The sequence below is a fragment of the Dermacentor andersoni genome, chromosome 4 (assembly GCF_023375885.2).
Source record: "Dermacentor andersoni chromosome 4, qqDerAnde1_hic_scaffold, whole genome shotgun sequence".
In the NCBI taxonomy this organism is placed as follows: domain Eukaryota; kingdom Metazoa; phylum Arthropoda; class Arachnida; order Ixodida; family Ixodidae; genus Dermacentor; species Dermacentor andersoni.
The window spans coordinates 178853917-178876184 of record NC_092817.1 but is presented as its reverse complement, the minus strand read 5'-3'; the positions used below and the strand labels follow the sequence as shown (position 1 = coordinate 178876184).

At 48.4% G+C, this 22268-nt stretch overlaps 1 protein-coding gene across 2 annotated transcripts in view; it reads right to left on the bottom strand.

The window, feature by feature from the left end:
• Positions 1 to 18522, bottom strand: part of LOC126531931 (uncharacterized) — a 110158-nt gene extending 91636 nt beyond the window's left edge. For both annotated transcript variants that reach the window (XM_050179652.3, XM_072287984.1), the window contains exon 1: positions 18302 to 18522. In XM_050179652.3, the coding sequence (XP_050035609.2) occupies positions 18302 to 18424 (123 nt within the window). In that variant the 5' untranslated portion in view covers positions 18425 to 18522. The remainder of the gene's footprint in view (positions 1 to 18301) is intronic.
• Between the last annotated feature and the right edge of the window lie 3746 nt (positions 18523 to 22268).

Here is a 22268-nt window from a genome sequence, read left to right as displayed (position 1 = left end):
CGGGCCGCTGGAGGACACCTCATCCCGCTGACTCGAATCTGCACGGCAAGAATTATCGTTCATGATCGGACTTACCCTGTCACCTTCGTTATCCTTCAAGAGTGTTCACGAGACGTCATTCTCGGCATGGACATCCTGAACCAACACGGTGCAATCAGCGAGCTAAGTCGAAGTCGATAACGCTGTCGGAAGATCGAGCGATACCGCCGGAGAGCTCTCGTAGTCACCATGCCTTAATCGTGCTCGAAAGTCAAGTCAGTATCCCGCCTCGATCCAGCATTGTCATTTCCGTCGGCAGCAAAACACCTACCGACGTAGAAGGCATCATCGAAGGCGACCAACGTCTACTGCTAGACCGTGAAACTTATGTCGCAAGAGGGATCGCTCGACTGCATGGAGGGAAAACTGAAGTGTTGCTGACAAACTTCAACCAGGAGTTCAATCGCATCAACAAGGGCACGACGATCACGTACATCGAGGACATTCTGGAAACCAGTAATGCGTTTGTCCTCTCGGATTCCGCCGCATCTACCCCGACGACCATGGTTCCCGAACCAGACTACGACATTAATCCAAGTCTCCCCGTGATTAAGCAACAGCAGCTCAGAAGTCTGCTCCGACGATACAAAGGCTGCTTTTCGACGTCGTCGAGGATTCTACAAGCACCAGTCGCAGAGCATCGCATAATCACCGAGGAGTGCGCTCGACCACTCCGCCAGAGCCCTTACCGAGTTTCGCAGCGAGAACATGCAGCTTTAAGAGAGCAAGTCGACGAAATGCTGCGCAACGACATCATCCAGCCGTCGAAAAGCCCGTGGGCATCCCCTCTTGTCCTGATGAAGAAAAAGGACGGAACTCCACGTTTCTGCGTCGATTATCGTTGTCTGAACAAGATCACCGAAGAAGGACGTATACCCCTCCCACGGATAGACGACGCATTGGATCGGGTCTGCAAGGCCAAATACTTCTCGTCGATGGACCTCAAGTCTCGCTATTGGCAAATAGAAGTCGACGAAAAAGATCGCGAAAAGACCGCCTTCATCACCCCAGACGGCCTCTACGAGTTCAAGGTGATGCCATTTGGACTGCGCTCGGCGCCTGCAACGTTCCAGTGCGTGATGGACACGGTTTTAGCAGGATTGAAGTGGCAGAGCTCTCTCGTTTACTTGGATGACGTCGTTGTCTTCGCCGGAAATATCGACGATCACCTTAGGTAGTTTGCGACAGTACTAGAGGCCATCAAGTTATCAGGGCTCACTCTGAACCTAGAAAAGTGCCGCTTCGCTTACGGCGAGCTTCTGTTTCTAGGCCACGTCATCAGCAAATCTGGAGTCCGCCCCGACCCGCAGAACACAGCTTCCGTCGCAAAATTCCCGCAGCCCATCAACAAGAAGGCAGTGCGTAGGTTCCTTAGCATGTGTGCCTACTACACGCGCTTTGTCGTGGACTTTTCATGCATCGCGGTGCCGCTAACACGTCTAAGCAAGTGTGATGTCGAGTTCAAGTGGAAAACGCCACAGGCCGATGCATTTCAAGAACTCAAACAACGCATCCAGTCGCCGCTGGTACTTGAACACTTCGACGAGGACGCCGATACCGAAATACACACTGACGCCCGAGCCTAGGCCTCGGTGCCGTCCTAGTCCAGAGAAAAGATGGACATGAACACGTGATAGCTTACGCTAGCCGGAAGGCAATTATTCTACAGCCGAAAAGGAATGCCTCACCATCGTTTGGGCTACAGCGAAATTTCGCCCTTACCTATATGACAGGCCATCCAAAGTGGTCAGCGACCATCACGCGTTGTGTTGGCTAGCTCACTTAAAGGACCCTTCAGGACGGCTGGCACGGTGGAGCCTCAGACTACAAGAATACGACATCACTGTAACATACAAGTCCGGACGAAAACACTCGGATGCCGATTGCCTATCACGCGCCCCCATTGACCCGCCGCCGCAAGATGACGAGGATGACGACGCCTTCCTTCGAATAATAAGTGCGGAGGACTTCGCCGAAGAGCAACGAGGAGACCCAGACCTAAAAGCCCTAGTCGGGTATGTGGAAGGGCACACCGACGCTGTCCCTAGGGCATTTAAGCGTGGATTGTCTTCGTTCACGCTTCAAAACAACCTACTCGTGACGAAGAACTTCTCACCAGTCCGCGCCAACTTCCTTCTTGTTCCGTCGGCGCTGCTTCCGGAAGTACTGCACGCCCTAAATGACGATCCGACCGCTGGGCACCTCGGTTTCTCCTGGACGCTATCGAGGATACAAGAAAAGTATTACTGGCCGCACCTAACCGCCGATGTCACCCGTTACGTCAAGACATGCCGAGACTGTCAGCGACGCAAGACACTACCGACAAGGCCAGCGGGATTACTACTGCCGATCCAGCCTCCTTACCGACCTTTTCAGCAGATCGGGATGGACTTGTTGGGACCGTTTCGGACATCAACTTCCGGAAATAAGTGGATCGTCGTGGCGACTGACTATCTCACCCGCTTCGCTGAAACTAAAACTCTACCGGAAGGCAGTACAGCCGAAGTGGCGAAATTTTTCGTCGAGAACATCCTGCTGAGACATGGTGCTCCAGAAGTCCTCATCACCGACAGACGAACGGCTTTTACAGCAGAGCTCACTCAAGCCATTCTGCAATACAGCCAGACAATTCACAGGAGGGCAACTGCCTACCATCCGCAGACGAATGGTCTCACGGAGCGCCTGAACAAGACCCTCGCCGACACGCTAGCAATGTACGTCGACGTCGAGCATAAGACGTGGGATGGGGTCCTGCCATACGTAACATTCACTTACAACACGGCGGTGCAAGAAACAACACAGCTCACGCCATTTAAGCTAGTTTACAGCAGGAACCCGACGACGACGCTCGAGGCCATGCTGCCGCACGTCACTGACGAGGAGAATCTTGACGTCGCTACCTATCTCCAGCGCGCCGAAGAAGCCCAACAGCTCTCCCGCGTGCGGATCAAAAACCAGCAGAGGGCCGACAGCCGACACTACAACCTCCTACGACGCTTCGTCGAGTACCAGCCCGGCGACCGTGTTTGGTTATGGACCCCGATACGCCGACGAAGACACAGTGAGAAACTACTGCGACGCTATTTCGGACCCTACAAGGTCATCCGACGTATTGGCGCACTGGACTATGAGGTCGTGACACACGGCATTTCGCATTCACAGCTGCGCCGCGCACGATCTGAAGTGGTCCACGTGGTGCACCTTAAACCCCTTTTACGGACGCTGACGAACTTCCTTATTTTGTTGTTTTACTTGCTACTGGTGGTTTTCTTTATTACTTTCGTTTGTTTGCAGCATTGGGTCGATGCTTTTTAAGAGGGGGTAATGACACGTGTACTTATCTTTATGGGGTGACCACGTTTCGCCGCCTAACTAATGTTATCGCTCAGCGCAGGACGCGCCTGCATGTATCCGAAGTTTCTGGAAAGTTATCGATGCTTCTATTCGCTGTCTGTTCTCGCCGAACCTTATGTTATCTGATTTCATTGCCTGACGCGAATGGTGTAGAACTTTGTGGAAGGCACGCGGGTCCCCAAGATTAATCTGGAACATTCGACGATTGATGTATAAAAGTCCACGCGCTTGAGCCGTTGACCAGATTTTCGACGATCGCCGACCGTTTTCGCCGCTATTGTTTTGCTATAAGTCTAGCCTGTGTTGTGGGCACAGGTTCGCCCAAAAAAAGTTCGTTTTGTCGCTCACAGTATTGCTACTGTGTCCTTCAACGTCACCACCACGTGACAGTATCATCGCCACAAATTTAATACATTATTTGCATATCTAACGCTGTTTCAATAGAGTATTTTACGCAAATATACAGCCATTTCACAATTACCATTCTTTATTGAGCGATCTATAGACTCCATTATACCTTCTGTGCTTTGGTCATCATTGGCCCTTGAGTCACAAAACCCCATACATTATCGAAATCATTATAGCATATTGTCACGCGGTGGTGACGCTGAAGAACACAGTAGCAATACTGTGTAACACAAAACTAACTCTATCAGGCGAACCTCTGCCCACAACAACAGGCTACACTTATAGCACAAAGCGGAGGACACGATCGGCGATCGTCGAAAATCTGATGAGCGGGTCAAGCGCGTCGGCTTTTATACATCAGTCGTCGAATGTTCCAGAGTAATCGCTGAGACCCGCGTGCCTTCCACAAAGTTCTACATTATTCGCGCCGCGTACACATGCAATCAGATTAAACAATGTTCGGTCACACACAGCGGATGGAACCATCGATAACATTCCAGAAACTTCCCATACATGCAGGTGCGTCCTGCGCTGTGATATAACATTCGTTAGGCGGTGAAACGTGTTGCCCGATAAAGACAAGTACACGTGTCAATATAAGTGGAAGATTCCTATTCATTATTTGCAAGTTTGCGTTTTCTGATAGGAATCATATGCGTGTGAAAAAGAACACGTAAATGCCAAGAACTGTCCGAGAAGATATCGTAAATATGTTAGAGGGAGTCGATGTTCTCCTCGGAGAAATACTTGAGCATTCTTGCAAGCAATTATTCCTCAACGGATATGTGTGGTCACATTGTAATTTTGGCAGAGCTGCCCAAAGCAAATTTTTCGTTCCTTTGTGTATCCACCTTATTTAGTTCTGTAGTTCGTGGAGCCCACTCTTGTCAGCCTTCACTTATAAGGAAACATATGTGTCACTAATACCAAGATATTATTCCAGTGAAGTGCCTTATAGATTCGATCTTCCGTTTGGGCTAGGCAGCAGTCAGTTTGTAGGAATGTGGCTTAAGATGACATGTTCCCTTAAGAGTTTGTCATTATTGTATTTTGCAGGAACTCTGCCATCTGACTGTAAGTGCATTATCCTCTACCATTTGCAGGTGTAACATACTAAATTCTTCACGTGGCTGTCTTGTTCGCCCTTATTTCACACATGATGGAGTACAGCTTGTTAAGCCGTAAATTTGACAGCTGCGCCATCAGATTGAGAAAGCAAGCACTAGCATCCCTTTCATTTGATGGCACGTTCACGGCCACGGTGCGTTGCACCTGAGAATTCAGCGGCTATCATCGTACCAGCTGCAGTCCCCGAAAATCTGTGCCACAGTTGAGGTCCATCGGCTATTAATAAATTAACGGCAAATCAGTTCTGCGAACTCCGTCATGGCGGAGGAATCATTCATGAAAGGTAGAACTGTCATCCACCCGAATGTAGCACGAAGCTACTAAAGAAATCCACACGGGTTTTTCAGAAAAACCGCTTCACAGTTGAGAAAAAACTCGTCCTGGTACAGGATTCCAACCCGGGACAAGCGCCTTTCCAGGTGGTCGCTGTAGCATGTGGGCCACCACATGCTACAGCACGTTCTACGACGTTGAAAAACCACGTTCTACCACGTTCTACGACGTTGAAAAACCGATTGGAGTGCTTTGTGACGCGTCGTCCTACCGCTTAGGCGCAGTCATATTTCATGAAACTGCTGATGGAGAAGAAAGGCCTATCGTGTTTGCTACGCGAGCTCTCAGCGCCGCGGAGAAAGTAAGCACAGTGTGAACGGGAAGCGTTGGCTTTGATATTAGGACTTCAAAAGTATAACCGTTATTCGTACGGGCGGAACTTTACAATATACACTGACCACCAGCCGCTCCATTGTATCTTTGGCGTAGAAAAGCCTACAACAGCTTTAAAAGCAGCACGCATGCAGTGCTAGGCAATGACCTTTGCCGCCTACAGGTACCGCCTTAAGTACCGTAAGGGAAAGAACATGGATGTGGCTGACGCCTTGTCCAGATTACCTCAAGTAGTGCCGGCTGAAGAAGAGTAGGCAGAATGTTTGTTAGCGTTTCAATGTCTTCCATTAAGAGCCGACAAAATTGCCAAAGCGTCCAGAAGATGTTTGATATTAAGCCGTGTAGCTGACTTTACTCTCAGGGGTAGGCCTAGTTGCTACTCAGAAGAGCTCAAGGCGTATTACGTACGCCGAGATGAATTGTCACTGGAGCAGGGCTACGTAAAGTGGGGAGTCCGGCTGGTCGGTTGGTTAGTTTGGGGTTAATGGCTCAACGGCAACTAAGGCGATGCTGCGCCAGACAAAAGACAAAATGAAACACAACGTTAGAGCAGGTAAACCTGTATTATACTATAGTTGGTGTAAATCACCAGTTTTTTCTAAAAAGTCGAACAGGTTAGCAAATGGCACTAGGGGCTCATCTGCTAGTAATAGGGCCGGTTGTAAGGGAGTGTGCAAATTATACAGGCTTTGTAAAAACCTCCGTTTTAGTGTGTCGTTGTGTGGACATGTTATTACGGTGTGCATGACTGTAAGAGGTTCAAGGCATTTTTCGCAGGTTGTCGGGTTTTCTTTTCGGAGGAGGAAATTGTGCGTCAGATGTGTGAGTTCATTTCGAAGTCGACACAGGATCACCTCGTAGAACCGTTGCTGGTGAGTGCATAATTTCCACTCGCCAATTACAGGTTTAATAAGATGTAGCTTGTTTTCGGTACAATGGTCCCATTCGTGTTGCTACTTTGACGTTAAGGCCTTCCTAATGGCACGGATACTATCTTTATATGGAAGTGTTGTGTTTATTATGTCTTTGTACGCTGCCATCGATGCGCATCTATCCGCTGCTTCGTTACCCGGTACACCAACATGGCTTGGTACCCAGCAAAACCTAATTGGCCTGCCGTATTTGTTTATTGTTATCATGTTTAAAATATCCCCTATCAGGCGTTCACATTCGGATTTCACGTGAAGAGCCTTCAGCGTGCTTAATGAATCAGTGTATATGTTTGTTTTCGTGTTTTTCAGCAATGATCTTTTTTAACCACCGTCCATATTGCATAGACTTCAGCTGTGTAGACAGAGGCGTGTGGTGGCAAACGAATACTTCTTTCCCAATCTTCTGTTACGCCCCCCACACCCACGTGTTCTTTTGTTTTAGAGCAATCAATGTAAAATTCCGTGTAATTTTGATATTTAGCCTGTAGAAAGCGGCATTCCTGTATAATATGTTCGTGGGGGGTGTCTTTCTTATTTAAATGTGTCAATGTCCAATCACATAATGGTGCGAAATCGGGCCACGGGGGAAAACGCTGTGGCTTTCTCGCAACCTTAAGGACTTCGCGAGGAATGTCATAATCCCGAACATATTCCTCATATAATAGGACAGGTGGCTTAATCATGTTTGGTTTGTTTGTACAGCGTAAGCGCGAGTTACACTGTGTGACAATGTTGAAGCATATGTGTTGTGGTGAGGACTGAAGTATAAGTACGTAAGAAGAAGTTAGTAGACCCTGCGCTGCCGTAGACGAGGTTCATTACAGTCAGCATACAAACTCTGGACAGGCGATATTCCGTAAGCACCACTTGGCAGTCTTTATCCAAAGTTATGAACTGGATCAAGTCGTCGGCTGTATGGCAGAACCGTGTATGATACCACCATAATCTAATATACTGTGCAACAAAGTACGGTAGATACGTAGCAGGCATTCACGGTCAGAGCCCCAGCGCTTCCGGGACAGGACTTTGAGGACGTTAAGAGCATTGTTCGCTTTATATTTAAGGATATTTATGTGCGCGAGAAAGTTCAACTTTTTATCAAACAGAGCACCTAGGAACTTGTGTTCTTGTTTTACCGGTAGTGTGGCTTCGTGTAGCTTAAGGGTGGGGTCTGGTTGTAGGCCACTTTTTTGTGTAAAGACAACACAAATAGTTTTTTACACCACCTGAGAGCCGGTTCGCCTGAGTACGGTCGCGCCATAGAACAGTGAAACCTTTAAAAATGTTTTTGTTTTTCGCCCAGGTTTGTTTCCTGTAAACACAGGGCCACAGGAGAGAAGTTACTTAACATGTCTTTAATGTCACCCAGGTTTTGTACGAAACCTCTACAATTCCACTGGATAATAAAAGCCATTTTGAAAAGAAAAGGTAATTAGAAATGGCACTACGAAATAGTAATAGGTGAGATGTTAGGTGACATGAATTGAAAAAGGCTAATACAAATAAGCGATAACCTTTAGGCTATCGCTTTCTCATTTTGAGTGGTTATTGGGATTTTGTCCCTCTTACCGCGCTCGAGAGAGCGCTTGTCCTTCGGTGTCAATGACACCGGGGTTCTTGTGCCGATCTCCATCGCTCTCTCTGGAGCGCTGGAGGACCGAGTGTTGGGCGCCGAAACACGTGTCTTGGGCCTTGGGGTTCGTTTGATATTCGGTCCCTGTGGGACTGGTGTCTGCAGAGCCTTCGAAGATGATAGAGTAGCACTGGCTGCTTCCACCATGGGGGCGGGAGGCGCCACTACGGGACCACTGTGCATGGGCTCGCAGGACTCCTCAGGCCTCTGTGACGATGCCCCCACCTTCGTCGCACCGGCATAACTACGTCGTTAAAGGTACGACAGTCGCTTTCTGGCTTCAAAGAATTACATTTTTTCTTTCACAGTCAGTGCAATTACACGTTTTTACTTTTTTCCAGCTAGGGCAAGACCGCGAGTAATCGGGAGGATCTCCTTTGCAGTTAACACAATGTGATGAAGAGGTGCAATTCATCTTGTCGAATTATTCACGTCATTCCAGTGTCACATCTATGAAGAAAACCCTAAACTTGCCTGACCTTTCGTTGCGTCGAAAGTCATCTCGCCTTAGCCTTTTTCATAAAATCTATTATTATAACAACGAGATGAAGGACGTTTTGTTCCATCCACCTCATTACATATCTTCAAGGACCGATCATCGCTTCAAGGTGGGGCTACCTTCTTGTCGCACAAAATTGTGTAATGACTCTTTTGTTTCTAGAACAAGTGTCGCATGGAACCACCTTCCCTCCACAATCGCCAGCATTGCTGATGACCACCAGTTCAAGATCGCTTTACAAGACGCCTTGTAATACTTCTGTTTGTTTGTTTGCTGCACGCCTTGCCATTTCTTCCCCACTCCTTTCTGTAGTGCCTTTGGGCCCTGAAAGTATTTTAAATAAATAAATAAATAAATTCCCAGATTGGTGATCGTTGTAGCGGCATTTAGTACAAGTTGTTTGTCCTCGGCATGCATGTGAAGCATGTCCAAACCTTTCGCACTTAAAACATCATCTGGGGTTCGGGATATATGGTCTCACATTGACTTTAACATAACCTGCATCGAGTGACATAGGCATTACCCTTGTTCCGAAGGTGAGTATAACATGTTTGGTGGGGATTTCTTGGTCGTTTCCGCGGATTACTATTCTTTGTACTTTAGTAACATTTCGTTCCTGGAAACATTGCAGCAGTTTCTCATCGCTTAAACCAATAAAGTCTTCTCCAGATATTACTCCCCTGCTTGTATTAAGTGTTCTGTGGGCTGAAACTGCCATTGTCGCGTCGCCAATACTGGTAAGTTTAGAGAGCTTCCCTGCTTGATCTTTACCATTCAGTTCTAGGAGAAGGTCCCCGCTAGACATTTTGGAGACGTTGCATGTCGGTTCGATTTGATCTTTCAGGCATTTGTCTACAAGGAATGGAGATAGCTTTCTTACTGCCATGTTGGTTTTGCTGTGGACTACATAGTATTTGGGGAAAGATGGAGCGTTGCTTCGAAAAGAGAATTGGAATGGTACTTCGGTGCGGCATCTTTTCTGACGCCGATCATAGACAACAGAGGCTTGCGCTGCCATAGAAAAATGTGTATGTGCGGCAACAGCGCCGAGCGCCCACCACGGAGCCCAACGAGGGGACGCGGCAGAGCTTGTGTTCAAGCCTGCGCGACGCCAGCCGTACGCCGTCACTATAACCAAATATGGTGTACCCAAGGTAGGATAGCCACAAAAGGTTAACCCTTGCCGCCGTGGAGAAAGGAAGTAAATAGAAGAGATAAGAAGACAGGAAAGGTGAAAAAGTGAGAGATAAAGACGAAGGTTTGAGGAGAGAGAGAGAGACAGGAAAAGGCGACTGCCGATTTCCCCCAGGTGGGCCATTCTGGGGGTGCCGTCTATGTGAAGCAGAGGCCAAAGGGATGTGTTGCCTCCACCGGGGGGCCTTAACGGTCCAAGCACGCAGAATTGGCTCAACCCTCAGGATCCCCCTTTCCCCAGACATGGCTAAGCCGCGCACGGCTACACGCGGGAGGGGCCAACCCCGGTGTGCTCGGGTATGTGGGGTCGCAACACACCAAACGTCCGGGTTGCTATCCCTGAAGTGCTGAGGTATTGCGTGCTCGACCTGTGACCCAGTGAACATCCTGGGGCAAGTCGCATGAAAATGCAGGCCCGCAGTTTTGTTTGGTGGCGTGGAATTGACCAAGCCTCTGAAGAGTACGTAAGGAAGTGCAAAATATGCCAGGCAGTGCAACCCGAAGCCCAGCCTGTACCATTTCATCTATGGAGTTATCCTACTAGATGCTGGTCACGCGTGCATGTAGACTTTGCTCAAACGAGTATGAATTTGTTTCTTGTTCTTGAATCATTTTCTAAGTGTGTCGAGGTATGGCCAATGTCGCCCACGTCTACTGCAAAGACAATTGAAAAAAATTCAAAGTACTTCTGCAGCTTACGGTTTCCCAGAAACATTGGTAAGCAATAATGGGCTGTAATTTACTGCAGTCGAGTTTACAAACTTCATGGCCACCAACGGCGTGAGACACATTCGCACTCCTCCTTATCATGCAGCTTCAAGCGGCACAGCCGAAGAAAACGTGCAAACTGTCAAACGTGCTCTGATAAGGCGAGCCTTATATAGATAAGGTGCACGTTATTTGTTCCAGGAATGTACTGACAGTTTTTTGTTGCCCTACCGCAACACACCCAGTAGTGTGACAGGAATGACACCATCTGAGCTTTTTCTCAAGCGACAGCCAGGCACAAAAATTGCATTGTTGAAACCAGACCTTTCGAGAGCAATGCTAACCAAGCAGCAGGAGCTCAAAGAACAGCGAGATAAGTGTCGCGGGAGTGAGCGCTTGTTTAAGGTTGGTGACCCAGTGTTTGTGAAAACTGTGCGCGGTGAATCTGCCTCGTGGGAGGAATGTGTTGTGCACCAGGTTGTGAGTGCTGTGACCTATGTTGTAAAACTGCGCGAGCAACTGCGGTTTACACACGCCGACCAGTTGCGCTCGTGTTATGATGACGCGGCAGCAAGGCTGGAAACCGAGTCGAGACTAGGACATCCTTTGACGCAGCACAGCGACACTGCAGGAGAGAGCAGATCGTCGGCCGCATAAAACGCAGCGCCAACGCATCCGGTTCAGCAAGCTCAACAGCCTATCCAACCTGTCCGCACAGACTGCCCGACAACGTCAACGGTATCTACACCATTAATGTCGATGTCACAGCCGGAGGCACGGTTAGCTACACCGCCAGCTGAAAGACAACCGTTACGGGGCAGCACGCGCACCCGCAAGCCACCGGACCATTTCAAGCAAGAGGACTTTGCAAAATGGACAAATAAATGTTAGATGGAAGGACATGTGATAACGTGCGGTGTATGTAAACTGCGCCGATACTATCTAATGTGTGACGTCACACCTGCCTATAAAATGTATGCGCTTTGTGAATAAAGGTGTTCTTGTTTGTGGCCACTAGGTCATATCACAAATGAAAATCAAAATCAGAATCAAATTTATTGTTAGAAGGTGGGTCAAATTACGAATATTTAGTATGCAGGAGGAGGTCCCATAGTCAAAGGCTGTATCGGGATTTCCTGTACAAGAAGTGTTATGATAATTGACATCTGAAACGAACAGCAGCATATAATAAGGCATTATACATGCAACAGGAAATGAACGTTTACAGCGCAAAATACAGAAATCATTACAAATAATAACAAGGTATAGCTTATCTCATGGTAGCATAAAGAATTCTATGGGAAGAAAATACCAGTAGTTTATTTAAAACAAAAAGAAACAAAAGAGAAATAAAAGCAAGAACGAACGGACACGAACGGTTACAGTAAAATTTTTTGTCAATATTAAATGCATATTTAGTTCCTTTTTGAGTTGGTGCAAAGATGTATTTTTCATGATGAGAGGAAGAGTGTTCCATACTGATAAGCAAGTTAATTCCATGGTTTGTGTACCGTAGTTAGTGCGGGTTCGTGGTCAAAGAAAATTGTTATTCAGTGCGAATCTGGTGGTACTATGAGTTGTCAGGTTAGATGGTAAAAATGTGATCGATGGTTGCTTCGATTCAGTGAGCCCAGAAATAGTAAGGATGTTATTCTCGTGTAGTAAGGAATTGGCAACTGAAAACCGTAAACTATGTGTTATAATTCTGATGGCTCGGTTCTAAACTGTTTGTAAAGACGCAATATGAGTATTATAGGTGTTTCCCCAACATATTATACCATAGGTAATGTGAGAGTGAACGAAAGAGTGGTAAAGAGAGAGCAATGTGGTACGTGTGAAGTAAGGGCGCGCTTTAATTAAGATGCCTATACCATAAGCTATTTTCTTTTTTATGGGAGCAATAAGATATTTCATATTACAATCAAGTAGAATGCCAAGGAAAGATGAACATGAACTTGGATGAAGGCAGTAGGGACCAAGACTGATAGGTGGAATGGAAGCTCTGTTTCGCTGATGTGAAGAGAATACAACAAATTTAGTCTTAGTTATATTAATAGATGACATGTTAACATTACACCACCTTAGAATGTTTTCTAATTCAAATGAAAATGTTACTGTAGCTTTAAAAGTACGCTGGGTGCTAATGAGTTGAGCTCCACATGGCTTGAGGCTAGTTGAGCGTTCACAAAAAAAAAATTGAATGTTGCGAGACCCGACGGCTATGACAGCGGTATATGCACTTTGGCGATAGCTTCATTCCTACGTGGGTGGCCGCGGCCCAGCTTGAGCAGACGATAGTCGGCTTCTTCCGGAATTGGATTGGAAAAACTTTAATAGAAGTCCTGCAGGACGCACGTCAGTGCGCAGTGGGCGTCTCCCACGCAGGGACCGACAGGGAGTACCTGGCGGCCGCTGCGGGAGCCTGCTGGAAGGCCCATTGCTGATCTTCTAGGAGCGGACTTCGTATCGTCCTCTCCCACTTGTCGGACGTAGAGTCGGGCGGAGCGTTTCTGCACTCCCAGAGCACGTGTGCGAGTGTCGTCGTGACCCCGCACGAGGGGCACGCATTGTCTGGGTAGACGTCCGGGTAGATGATGTGTAAAGTGGCGGGGTTCGGATAGGTATCTGTCTGTAATAAGCGTAGCGTTAGCGCCTGTGGCCTGTTTAGTTTCGGGTGCGGGGGCGGAAAGAGACGTCATCCCAAGTAAAAGTGTTTGGTTATTTCATTGTAGGTTACTGGGGCGTCCCTGTTCGCCTCCAACTCATCGAGACGTGGTTGCCCGGGGGTGACGGCGCGGACGGTAAGCGCGCGCGCAGCGTCGTGGGCTGTCTCGTTGAGGTTGGGCGGGGCACCCGGGATCCGACCCAGGTGGGCGGGAAACCAGACGACGGTGTGGTGTTTCAGGGTGCTTGGATCAGCGCCGCGGAGAATGCGTAACGCCTTGACGGAGACGACTCCTCTCTCGAACGCTTTGATGGCCGGTCTCGAGTCGCTGAATATTGTCGTTCGCTTATCGTCGAGCATTGCCAGGGCTATGGCCACTTGCTCCGCCACCTCGGGATCACGTGTGCGTACCGTTGCGGCGTTTAAAGTCCGTTGCGAGGACGAGACGGCTACCGCGGCGTAGGCTCGGTTGCACCGGTAGGCGGCGGCGTCCACGAAAGCGACGTCGTCCGCTTTCTCGTTTATTCGTTTGAGGAACGCGGTGACGCGGGCTAGGCGCCTGCCTCGATTGTGTTCCGGATGGACGTTTCGCGGAATGGGTGCGATTGTGATCAGGTCGCGGAGCTCGCGGGGAACCGGCGTAAGCTCCGGTGGATCCTGGGTGTTCGGTGGAAAGTACCCCAGCTCGCGCAAGATGTGACGGCCAGTCTTCGTCATCGTCAGACGTATCATCTGCGCTCTCTCCTGAGCCTCAGCGATCTCTTCGAGGGTATTGTGCACACCGAGCTCGAGGAGTCGAAACGTCGGCGTCGTGATCGGGAGCCCAAGGGCCCGCTTCACTGCTTTTCGTCTGAGTACATTGAGCTTGTCACGCTCCGATTGTTTCCACTTATGCATTGCTACGACGTAGGTGAAGTGGCATAGGACGAACGCGTGTACGAGACGCAGCAGATTGTCTTCTTTGAGGCCGTGGTGACGGTTGGCCACCCTGCGTACAAGTCGTATTGCGTTGTCCGTCTTTGTCGTCAGCTTGTGGACCGTTTGGATGTTTGATCCGCCCGCCTCGATAATCATTCCCAGTACTCGGATGGAATCGACCCTGGGGATTGGGCGACCGTCTCTGGTGCGGATAGTGATGTTGCGCTCGGTCGGTGGTTTCCATCCCTTAGGCCTTTTGCCTTGTCGTTTTGGGCTGTACAACAACAGCTCCGATTTGGCGGAGGAGCACTTGAGGCCCGTGTGGTCGAGGTAGGATTCGGCAGTTTCGATTGCCACCTGCAGAGCGGATTCGATGAAGCCGTCCGACGCCGCGGAGCACCAGATGGTGATATCGTCCGCGTATACCGTATGGTTGAGGCCTTGTATCTTCGACAGGCGTTCGGAGAGCCCAATCATCACCAGGTTGAACAGCGTCGGCGAAAGGACGGAGCCCTGGGGGGTGGCACGCTGTCCGATCTCGACTTCTTCCGACGTGAGGTCTCCGGCACGGAGCACGGCCTTGCGACGGGTTAGGAAGGAGCGGACGAACTCGTAGAACCGGCGCCCGAGCCCTAAGGCCGTGATCGCCTTTAGTATTGCCGAGTGCTGGATGTTATCGAAAGCCTTCTCCAGGTCAAGTCCGAGTATGGCGCGGGTGCCCCAAGTAGCCCCGGCGTCTATGATCTGGTGTTTCAGGAGAAGCATCGTATCCTGAGTAGAGAGCCCGGGTCGGAAGCCGATCATGTGGTGTGTGTAACAGTCCTGGTCTTCGAGATACCGGCCGACTCTGTTGAGTACGACATGCTCGGCCACATTACCCACGCACGACGTGAGCGAGATGGGGCGAAGGTTATCGAGGCCAGGCGCCTTGCCCGGTTTCGGAATGAGGATCGTCTGGGCGAGTTTCCAGGCATCAGGTAACTCGCCCCGCCTCCACACGTCATTGATGGTGCCCGTGAGGTACACGACCGAGGGCTCGTCTAAGTTCCGCAGGAGCTTGTTGGTTATGCCATCGGGGCCCGGGGCGGAACGGCCGTTTAGTTCGTGGAGAGCCCGGCGTATCTCTTCGATGGAAAATTCGGCGTCTAGGAGGCTGTTGTCGGTACCTGTGTAATCAGGATGTAGGGTCGGCGGTTATCAGTATTAGTACGTCATGGTTATCGTAACTCGAAACGCACATTTTCAGTTGCCTCGGCACGTTTACTGCATCAACAATTGTACACAGAGTAGGAAGAAACGCACTGATTTTAACACCTTTTTTGATGTCAGCTAGAAAATGGCAGTCGCCCATGAGAATACCCATGTAAGCCATTGGCAGCCTCGATGCTGGGCAAGTGAAAGCCTCGTCCGGAAAAAGTGAATAAAGCCCGAGGTACATGGTTCGACCTTGCGCGTGGTCCGTCGTGTGTTGCTTAGGAGTGCATAGAAAATATCTAATTAATATGACCGATTCCATCTGTTTTTAATGTCGTCCAGCCTTATGTAATGATCTCAAATATGTCACGCCCATTGCGTTGTGCATTCGTGGATGCACGCGAGCCCTGTTGATTTCGCTGTAATCCCCGACGGGTCATCCATATATAGCCAACGCCTTTGACCCACAGAAGGGATTTGCATGATTGGAGCAAGTACTTTTGTCTTGTAGCTACAGGTTCGCCCAATAAAGAGTTAGTTTTGATACTCGCAGTTATGTCACGGTCCGACTTTTCGCCATCGCGACAACATGACGATATATACATAATGTAAACTCATAAACACACATTAAATATTCGCCGAAATCTGCGTTGAAAGACAAATTTAGTTCCGTCATTCCGGCCGGGGCCCGGTCTTAATGAAAAGTGGTTTCGCACGCATAACGACCACTGTTTTAAATATTTTGGTATTGCGCCATAACTACTTCAGAACGAGAATATGACGGCGCACGGCGCATTACAAGCAAACTATTTATTGCGCAATGTTTCAACAACAATGTAACCGAAATATATAAAACAGCGCTGTCATAGCTAGTCTAAACCATTATTGTAAAGGTGGGTCACCGATTGAAACGTCGAAATTAAGTTTGTTTTGAACGTCGAGTTCTTGAAATAACTATACAGTCGCCAGGAACTCATATTTAACTACACATGCATACCCACACACACACACGCACACACACACACACACACACACACACACACACACACACACACACACACACACACACACACACACACACACATATATATATATATATATATATATATATATATATATATATATATATATATATATATGCACGAGAGCGGGACCGAGGGCTTGCGCTTTGCGACGCCCGTCCGTTCTATCAGCTTGTGTCTGTGTATTGCGACGCTAATCATATGCTCAAATCGTTGTTTCGCAACATTTCATCAATACTTCAGGTCAGCGCTGCATGGTGTCCACTGCACTTGAAGCAAATCACAAGCGACCGCCGCATAGCTGCCAGTAGAAAGAAATGTTCCCCCGTGCGTGGCTGCACTAAATCGTTATTAGCACAACGCGAAAGTGGTGGCAATAGTACTCGCACAAGAAGCAAGAGAACTTTCGTAACTTAGGGAGTCTGAAACCTATAATGGCGCATAAAATCTTGGAGGCTATGTCCAGCTAACACAGCCGCCTTTGTTAAGCGTAATGCGACAAGAAGCCACGAACGGATTTCCGAAACAGCGCCCAGTTGTCGCTAATAGTTTGTTGTCCAAACAACATTACACAAATATAAAGCAAATACAAATAAGAGAGTGGTCGGACAAAATAGCAGAGGACGATGCCTTAATAGATCTGACATGACCGGCTGTCACCTCGATGTCGCCGCCATGCTTCCCACGCTAAACCATCGTGTAAGGGCGATGTCCATGCTCTGTGAGAAGAGAATCACCCGACTCTCTGCTCACCATTGCATTCGCCGAGACGTTCCGCTTACCCTGCCGTGATCGATTCGTCTGCACAGTGTTTGCGTCCATGCAGTGTGACAGTGGCGCCGAAAGAACAAGAAACGCGGCCACACGCAGTAGGCAGGCCAAAATCGGGGTCGTGTCGGCTTCGCCAGACGAGTGACTGACGAGTATGTGCCCATTCTAGGCCAATTTCCCAGAATGAATATGACATTGTGCGACATGGTTTACGAAGCCATAAATGCATCAAAATATGCGTCGCACTTGTGTGCTGTTGTCTCTCATCAAGCTACGTCCGTCGACAAACGTCTTACGCCGCGTTCATTTACGCCTGCAGCTGATCGGTACACACGAAACTGTTGTCGTGCCATCCAATACTGCTGCCACTTCGCTAACTCAAACAAATTTTTGCCATTTCCATTCCAACATTGCGTTGGAACTCCATCTTGTTTTACAGTTTGCAGGTTTGCGGAAGAAGAGCCAAAGGTCATAATGTATGCGTAGTGAATTTTACGAGAACTCTCTGAATGGCGCCGAAACATTGGACCACGTGCAGCCTTTTCCAGCGTCCGCGCACACTGTATTGCACATAAGGCGATCCAGTCCGTTTCCCTCCGGCAAGAAATAACACCTATTGAAACGAATTTGGCACGCAAGGCGGTAGTTTTTATTGATAAAGCTGAACTGGGGGGGGGGGGGGGGGGACGCGTGCCTAGTTTTCCGGCGCGAAATGTTTTGATTGGGGTGCTTTTTACTGAAATGATTTAACATTATTTCCAAGGAAATTGCGCTTTGTTAGCTAATTTAAATTCGGTAATTTATTTCAAAAGACTGAGATTGCCTGAGCAGAGTTGGCATGTTTCCTTTTTTACAAAGTGGTTAAACACAGTTTTCTTCACGCATGTTCTCTCTGATTATCATTGTTATTGTGGCACTTGTTGGTGAAGTTGTCATGGCTCCCGTTAGCCCGTTCATCTGTTACATAATACCATGAATTCAATCACACACACACACACAAATTCAGACAAATTGGAATTTCCCCTGTGGTGCGCTGCAACACTGAAAATGTTTAAAGTTCAGTGCGATATTTCGTTTTAAGCTTCCAGCAAATTTGTGGCGTGAAACAATTAGGTAGCAATCAACACGCCCTGAACATACATTGACAATTTATGTCATGAAAGCACTCACGAATGCCACCCGTTCCGGAGATTTGGACAGAGCATCCTTGATGAGTGTGTAGGCCGAACACAAAGGAATATCTACACTCGGAAAAGGTGAGTACACGACGCCGTTTTCTATGCGCGCCTTCATGTTGCGTCGGGGCTGCACTGATTCTGCTGCACTTTGCCTACTACAACTCGGCACAGCCGCTACCGACGGGGAAACCTAGCACACCGGCGAGGAGGAATATGAACAGTTGTTATTTGGGTTCGCGACGCCCTACCGGCGGAACGCAACTTCAAGGTCAGGTTTCTCGTCTCGCCTGTGCGGACCACAGTGATAACACGCGCCACAGCAATGAACCCCTTATCGCGCTTTCGGCATTGATTGCTTTCCTTAGCTCTGTGTTATCGTGGTCGTTTGAATTGGCACTTAATATGACAGGCAAAAGCGTAAATTCCGGTGCAGTCTGTCGATGCGAGAGGACGTGATTTCAAAGTGTAAAACAATTTATTTGCGTGTTTATCTTCGATATTTTAGGATTTACGTTTATACAGGGATAAATCGCGGAAAAACTGAAATTCATACACTATCAGTGTGAAGAACCGGAACTCTTGCCCCCTTGGATCGTGTTACGGTTGGAACATTAGTGTTCAGCCCCCCAACATAGACACGCCTACAAACTACGCATGCACAAAAGCTTGACAGTCGCTTTTGCATACGCTCAAGAGCATCAAGGCAAAAAGCATCGTGTTCAAGTGACATTTAGTAAATTACTTGACATTCTCATTCGAATGTGTTATTACTTCCTATGGTTTCTCCCAAAAAAAGTCGTGGATTGAAGTGCTCTAAATTAATATATCTTAATTAACTGTTTTAATTCATTCCGCTTTAATTAACCCCAAATGTCGTGGGTTCGATTTCTATAAATTTTGATGGCGTTGAATAAGCCCCCGTCGGCGAAAGCTCTACAGAACTATAAAGTTGCCACCGACCAAGTGAATATTGGTGCCAGAACGCGGCACGGTGAATTTTTAGATAAAGCCTAATATCGGGTCTTTCGACCCGCGAGCCACATTGTCCTTTCGCCTTAACACTTCAAGCAACTTGAACCGTTTCATTGCCCATCATAAACTTCAATACGAATCGCACTTTTTGCCGCCCACTTATGTAGTTCCCATAGCGATGAACAGACACGCGAGTAAATACCTGCACGCTATGATTTCGCACGTTTGTTAGAAATACGTACCTTTATAAGCTTTTATACCTCTCTTACTCTTAGCAGGTGTGCAAGTTTTCTATGGCACTTTTTAGACCAAATAATATTAAGGCAATAACCTTGAGGAAGCTTTAGCTCGGTTGCTTCTATATAAATAAATGCAAAAGGAGAATTCGTTTTTCTTGGCAACCAATGCGCCGACTTTGACGAGGTTTGTTGCATTTCAAAGAAAAGCTTAAAATCTAGTAACTGTTGGTTTTTATTTTTTGATTTAGATCGTACATTTTTATTAAAAATTGGCAAAGCCGCAAATTTTCAGAAAACGAAACTCTCGCGTTCACAACTCTGTCACTCCGCAATGAAAAATGTTGTCACATTTGTGTGAATTGCACCCATAGCAAATCTAAAGCGGACTAAATTGGTATGTTACACATGAATCACCAAAAGTTTAGTAATACGGAAATACAGCCTTTGCAGAACACTCGTACAGGACTTAACGAAGTCACGTAGCTTATAAATTGGTATACTGAATTTGACCGCTTTGAATGATCTATTGAGCGCCGTTTACAGAATCGCGATATCTGTTCTTGAGGGAGAGCTATCGATGTGTAAACTTCGTGCTTCTGTTTTTTTTTTTCGAACTTTCGAATTTCTGAAACTTTTCAATTAAATTCAGACCCTAAATCGAAAATCCGATAATTTAACTTGGTCTCTCAAATCTAACAAATTTCATTAATATCGCTCCAGGGGTTACCTCAGAAAAACGTTCTTGCGATTTACATGTATTTGAATAGGCCGTGTCGGAGTTGTGCCCGAGCTAAAGCTTCCGCTTAAGTAGGGTGCAGAAACTCCCTACATGTTCCTTGGAACCTCGGTTCCATGCAGATACTCGGCGGCAGCGAGGCTTCCAGCAGTGCTAGTTGGCGGATATCCGGATGGAAATAATTCACAAACAAAAAAATTCCTCCATGACGTAACTGATGAAATCCGAAGGTAGAGGGAGAGGGCGCCCCGCCGAGAGGAGGAGGATTCTTGCGAGGCCCTCCTTTCTCACATCGCATGCAAGCGGCCTGTCTACGTTCTCTCCTGAAGGTCTGCTGGTCTCTTGGCGACGTTGACCAAATCGCGGAGCAGAACCCGCTGAAGAGTGCTATGTTTAAGAAGCGCGTTTTTTTTTTCTACCGCGTTTATTTTGGAAGCTTCCCTTCATCCTTGAAAGCACTGGGAAAGCGCTCGCTGGCACCAGTGCCAAGAAATTATCCTGAAAAATATTTATACACGAACCACCGGAGGAACAAGAGGTGGCAGAAGAAGGTAGATGCACTTCACGTCGGCTCCGTCTTCGTTCAATGACTTCGCAGGGAAGTCACCAAAAATCATCGAGTTTTTGCTACCATCTCACGCAGCAAGTTACCAAGATTCTGCCGATATCAACTTCAAGGTGGGAATCCCAATTTTTGAACTTCTACGCCAAATTTTCGTCTGTGCCACACCGGCAGCCGCGGCGGTGGCTGCCGCGAGCCTAGGAATATAGGCGCCCACGCAAAAAAAAAAGTACACGTGGCGCGCGCCCACGCTCGCTCGCAGACGGAAGAAATGGAGTTTCTCGTGCGAGGGGAGAACATTTCTCAAGAATAATTTGAGGCCGGCAGGGGCTGGAGTACCGTCGGCTCGAAAAAGCAAGCCGTTGAGAGATCCAATACGAACAGTTTCGGCGCCCACCTCGGCACCGGCGCAAGGAAGAAGCGCGAGCAGAAACTGAAACAGCAGTTAATCAAGGCCAGCCGCATGCCATATCTACCGAAGGGTGATTTCAAGATTATCATCCGCCCAAAGGGAGGCCTCAAGATTGGCGAAGTAGGAGCGGCCCGAGTAGCCTCGTGCGTCTACCAAGCTGCTGGCATACCCAGGGAGCACAGGGAAGACAACACCGTGTGCCTCAACGTACAACAGAACATCATCGTAGTGAGTACCCCCAGTGAAACCAACGCAGACCGATACCGAAGAGTCAAGCGCCTCGTGGTCATCGGCCAGGCCTAGGAGACCAACGCATATGAATCGGCACCCGACTTCCAAAGGAGTCATCAGGGGCATACCACTCGAGGATTCACCCCGGGACATCAGCGCCCAGGTCGTTACCCCCAAGAATCCTACGGCAATCGCTGCGAAACGACTCAGCAATACCACCACGGTCATCGTGCTGTTTTCCGGACTGAAAGTTCCCTCCTTCATCCCCTACGGAGGCGCTCTCATCAAGTGCGCGTTGTACAGAAAATAACTTGACCTGTGCTTCCAATGCGGCAGACTGGGCCACCGCATGGACGTGTGTCCCAGTCCGCAGGACCGCATCTGTAGAGGCTGCGGCACGGCCAACCCAGATCTGGACCACCAGTGCAACCCCCTTTGCCAACTTTGCGGGGGTGAGCACTTAACGGCCGATAAGAATTGCAAGGCTCGCTTCAAGACGCCATATATAGTCAAGAGACGACGTTGGGAAAGACAACGACAACAGGGAGAATTTCTGGCATCGGAGGCTACGAGGGAATCAGTTGGACGCCCTTCCCGAGAGACCAGGCCCCGTTCACGCTCGAGGGCCCGCTCGAGAACCAGAAAGTCCAGATCACGGAGCCGCACACCCGGACCAGCCCGAACCAGATCCAGGAGCCGTACGCGTTCACGTTCCCGGCGGTAGAAGAGGCCACCAACAAGGTGAGCTGGGCAGACGCGGTCAAAGGCTCGTCGAGCCTCGGTGGAACTGAGGAGACTGCAGCTTCT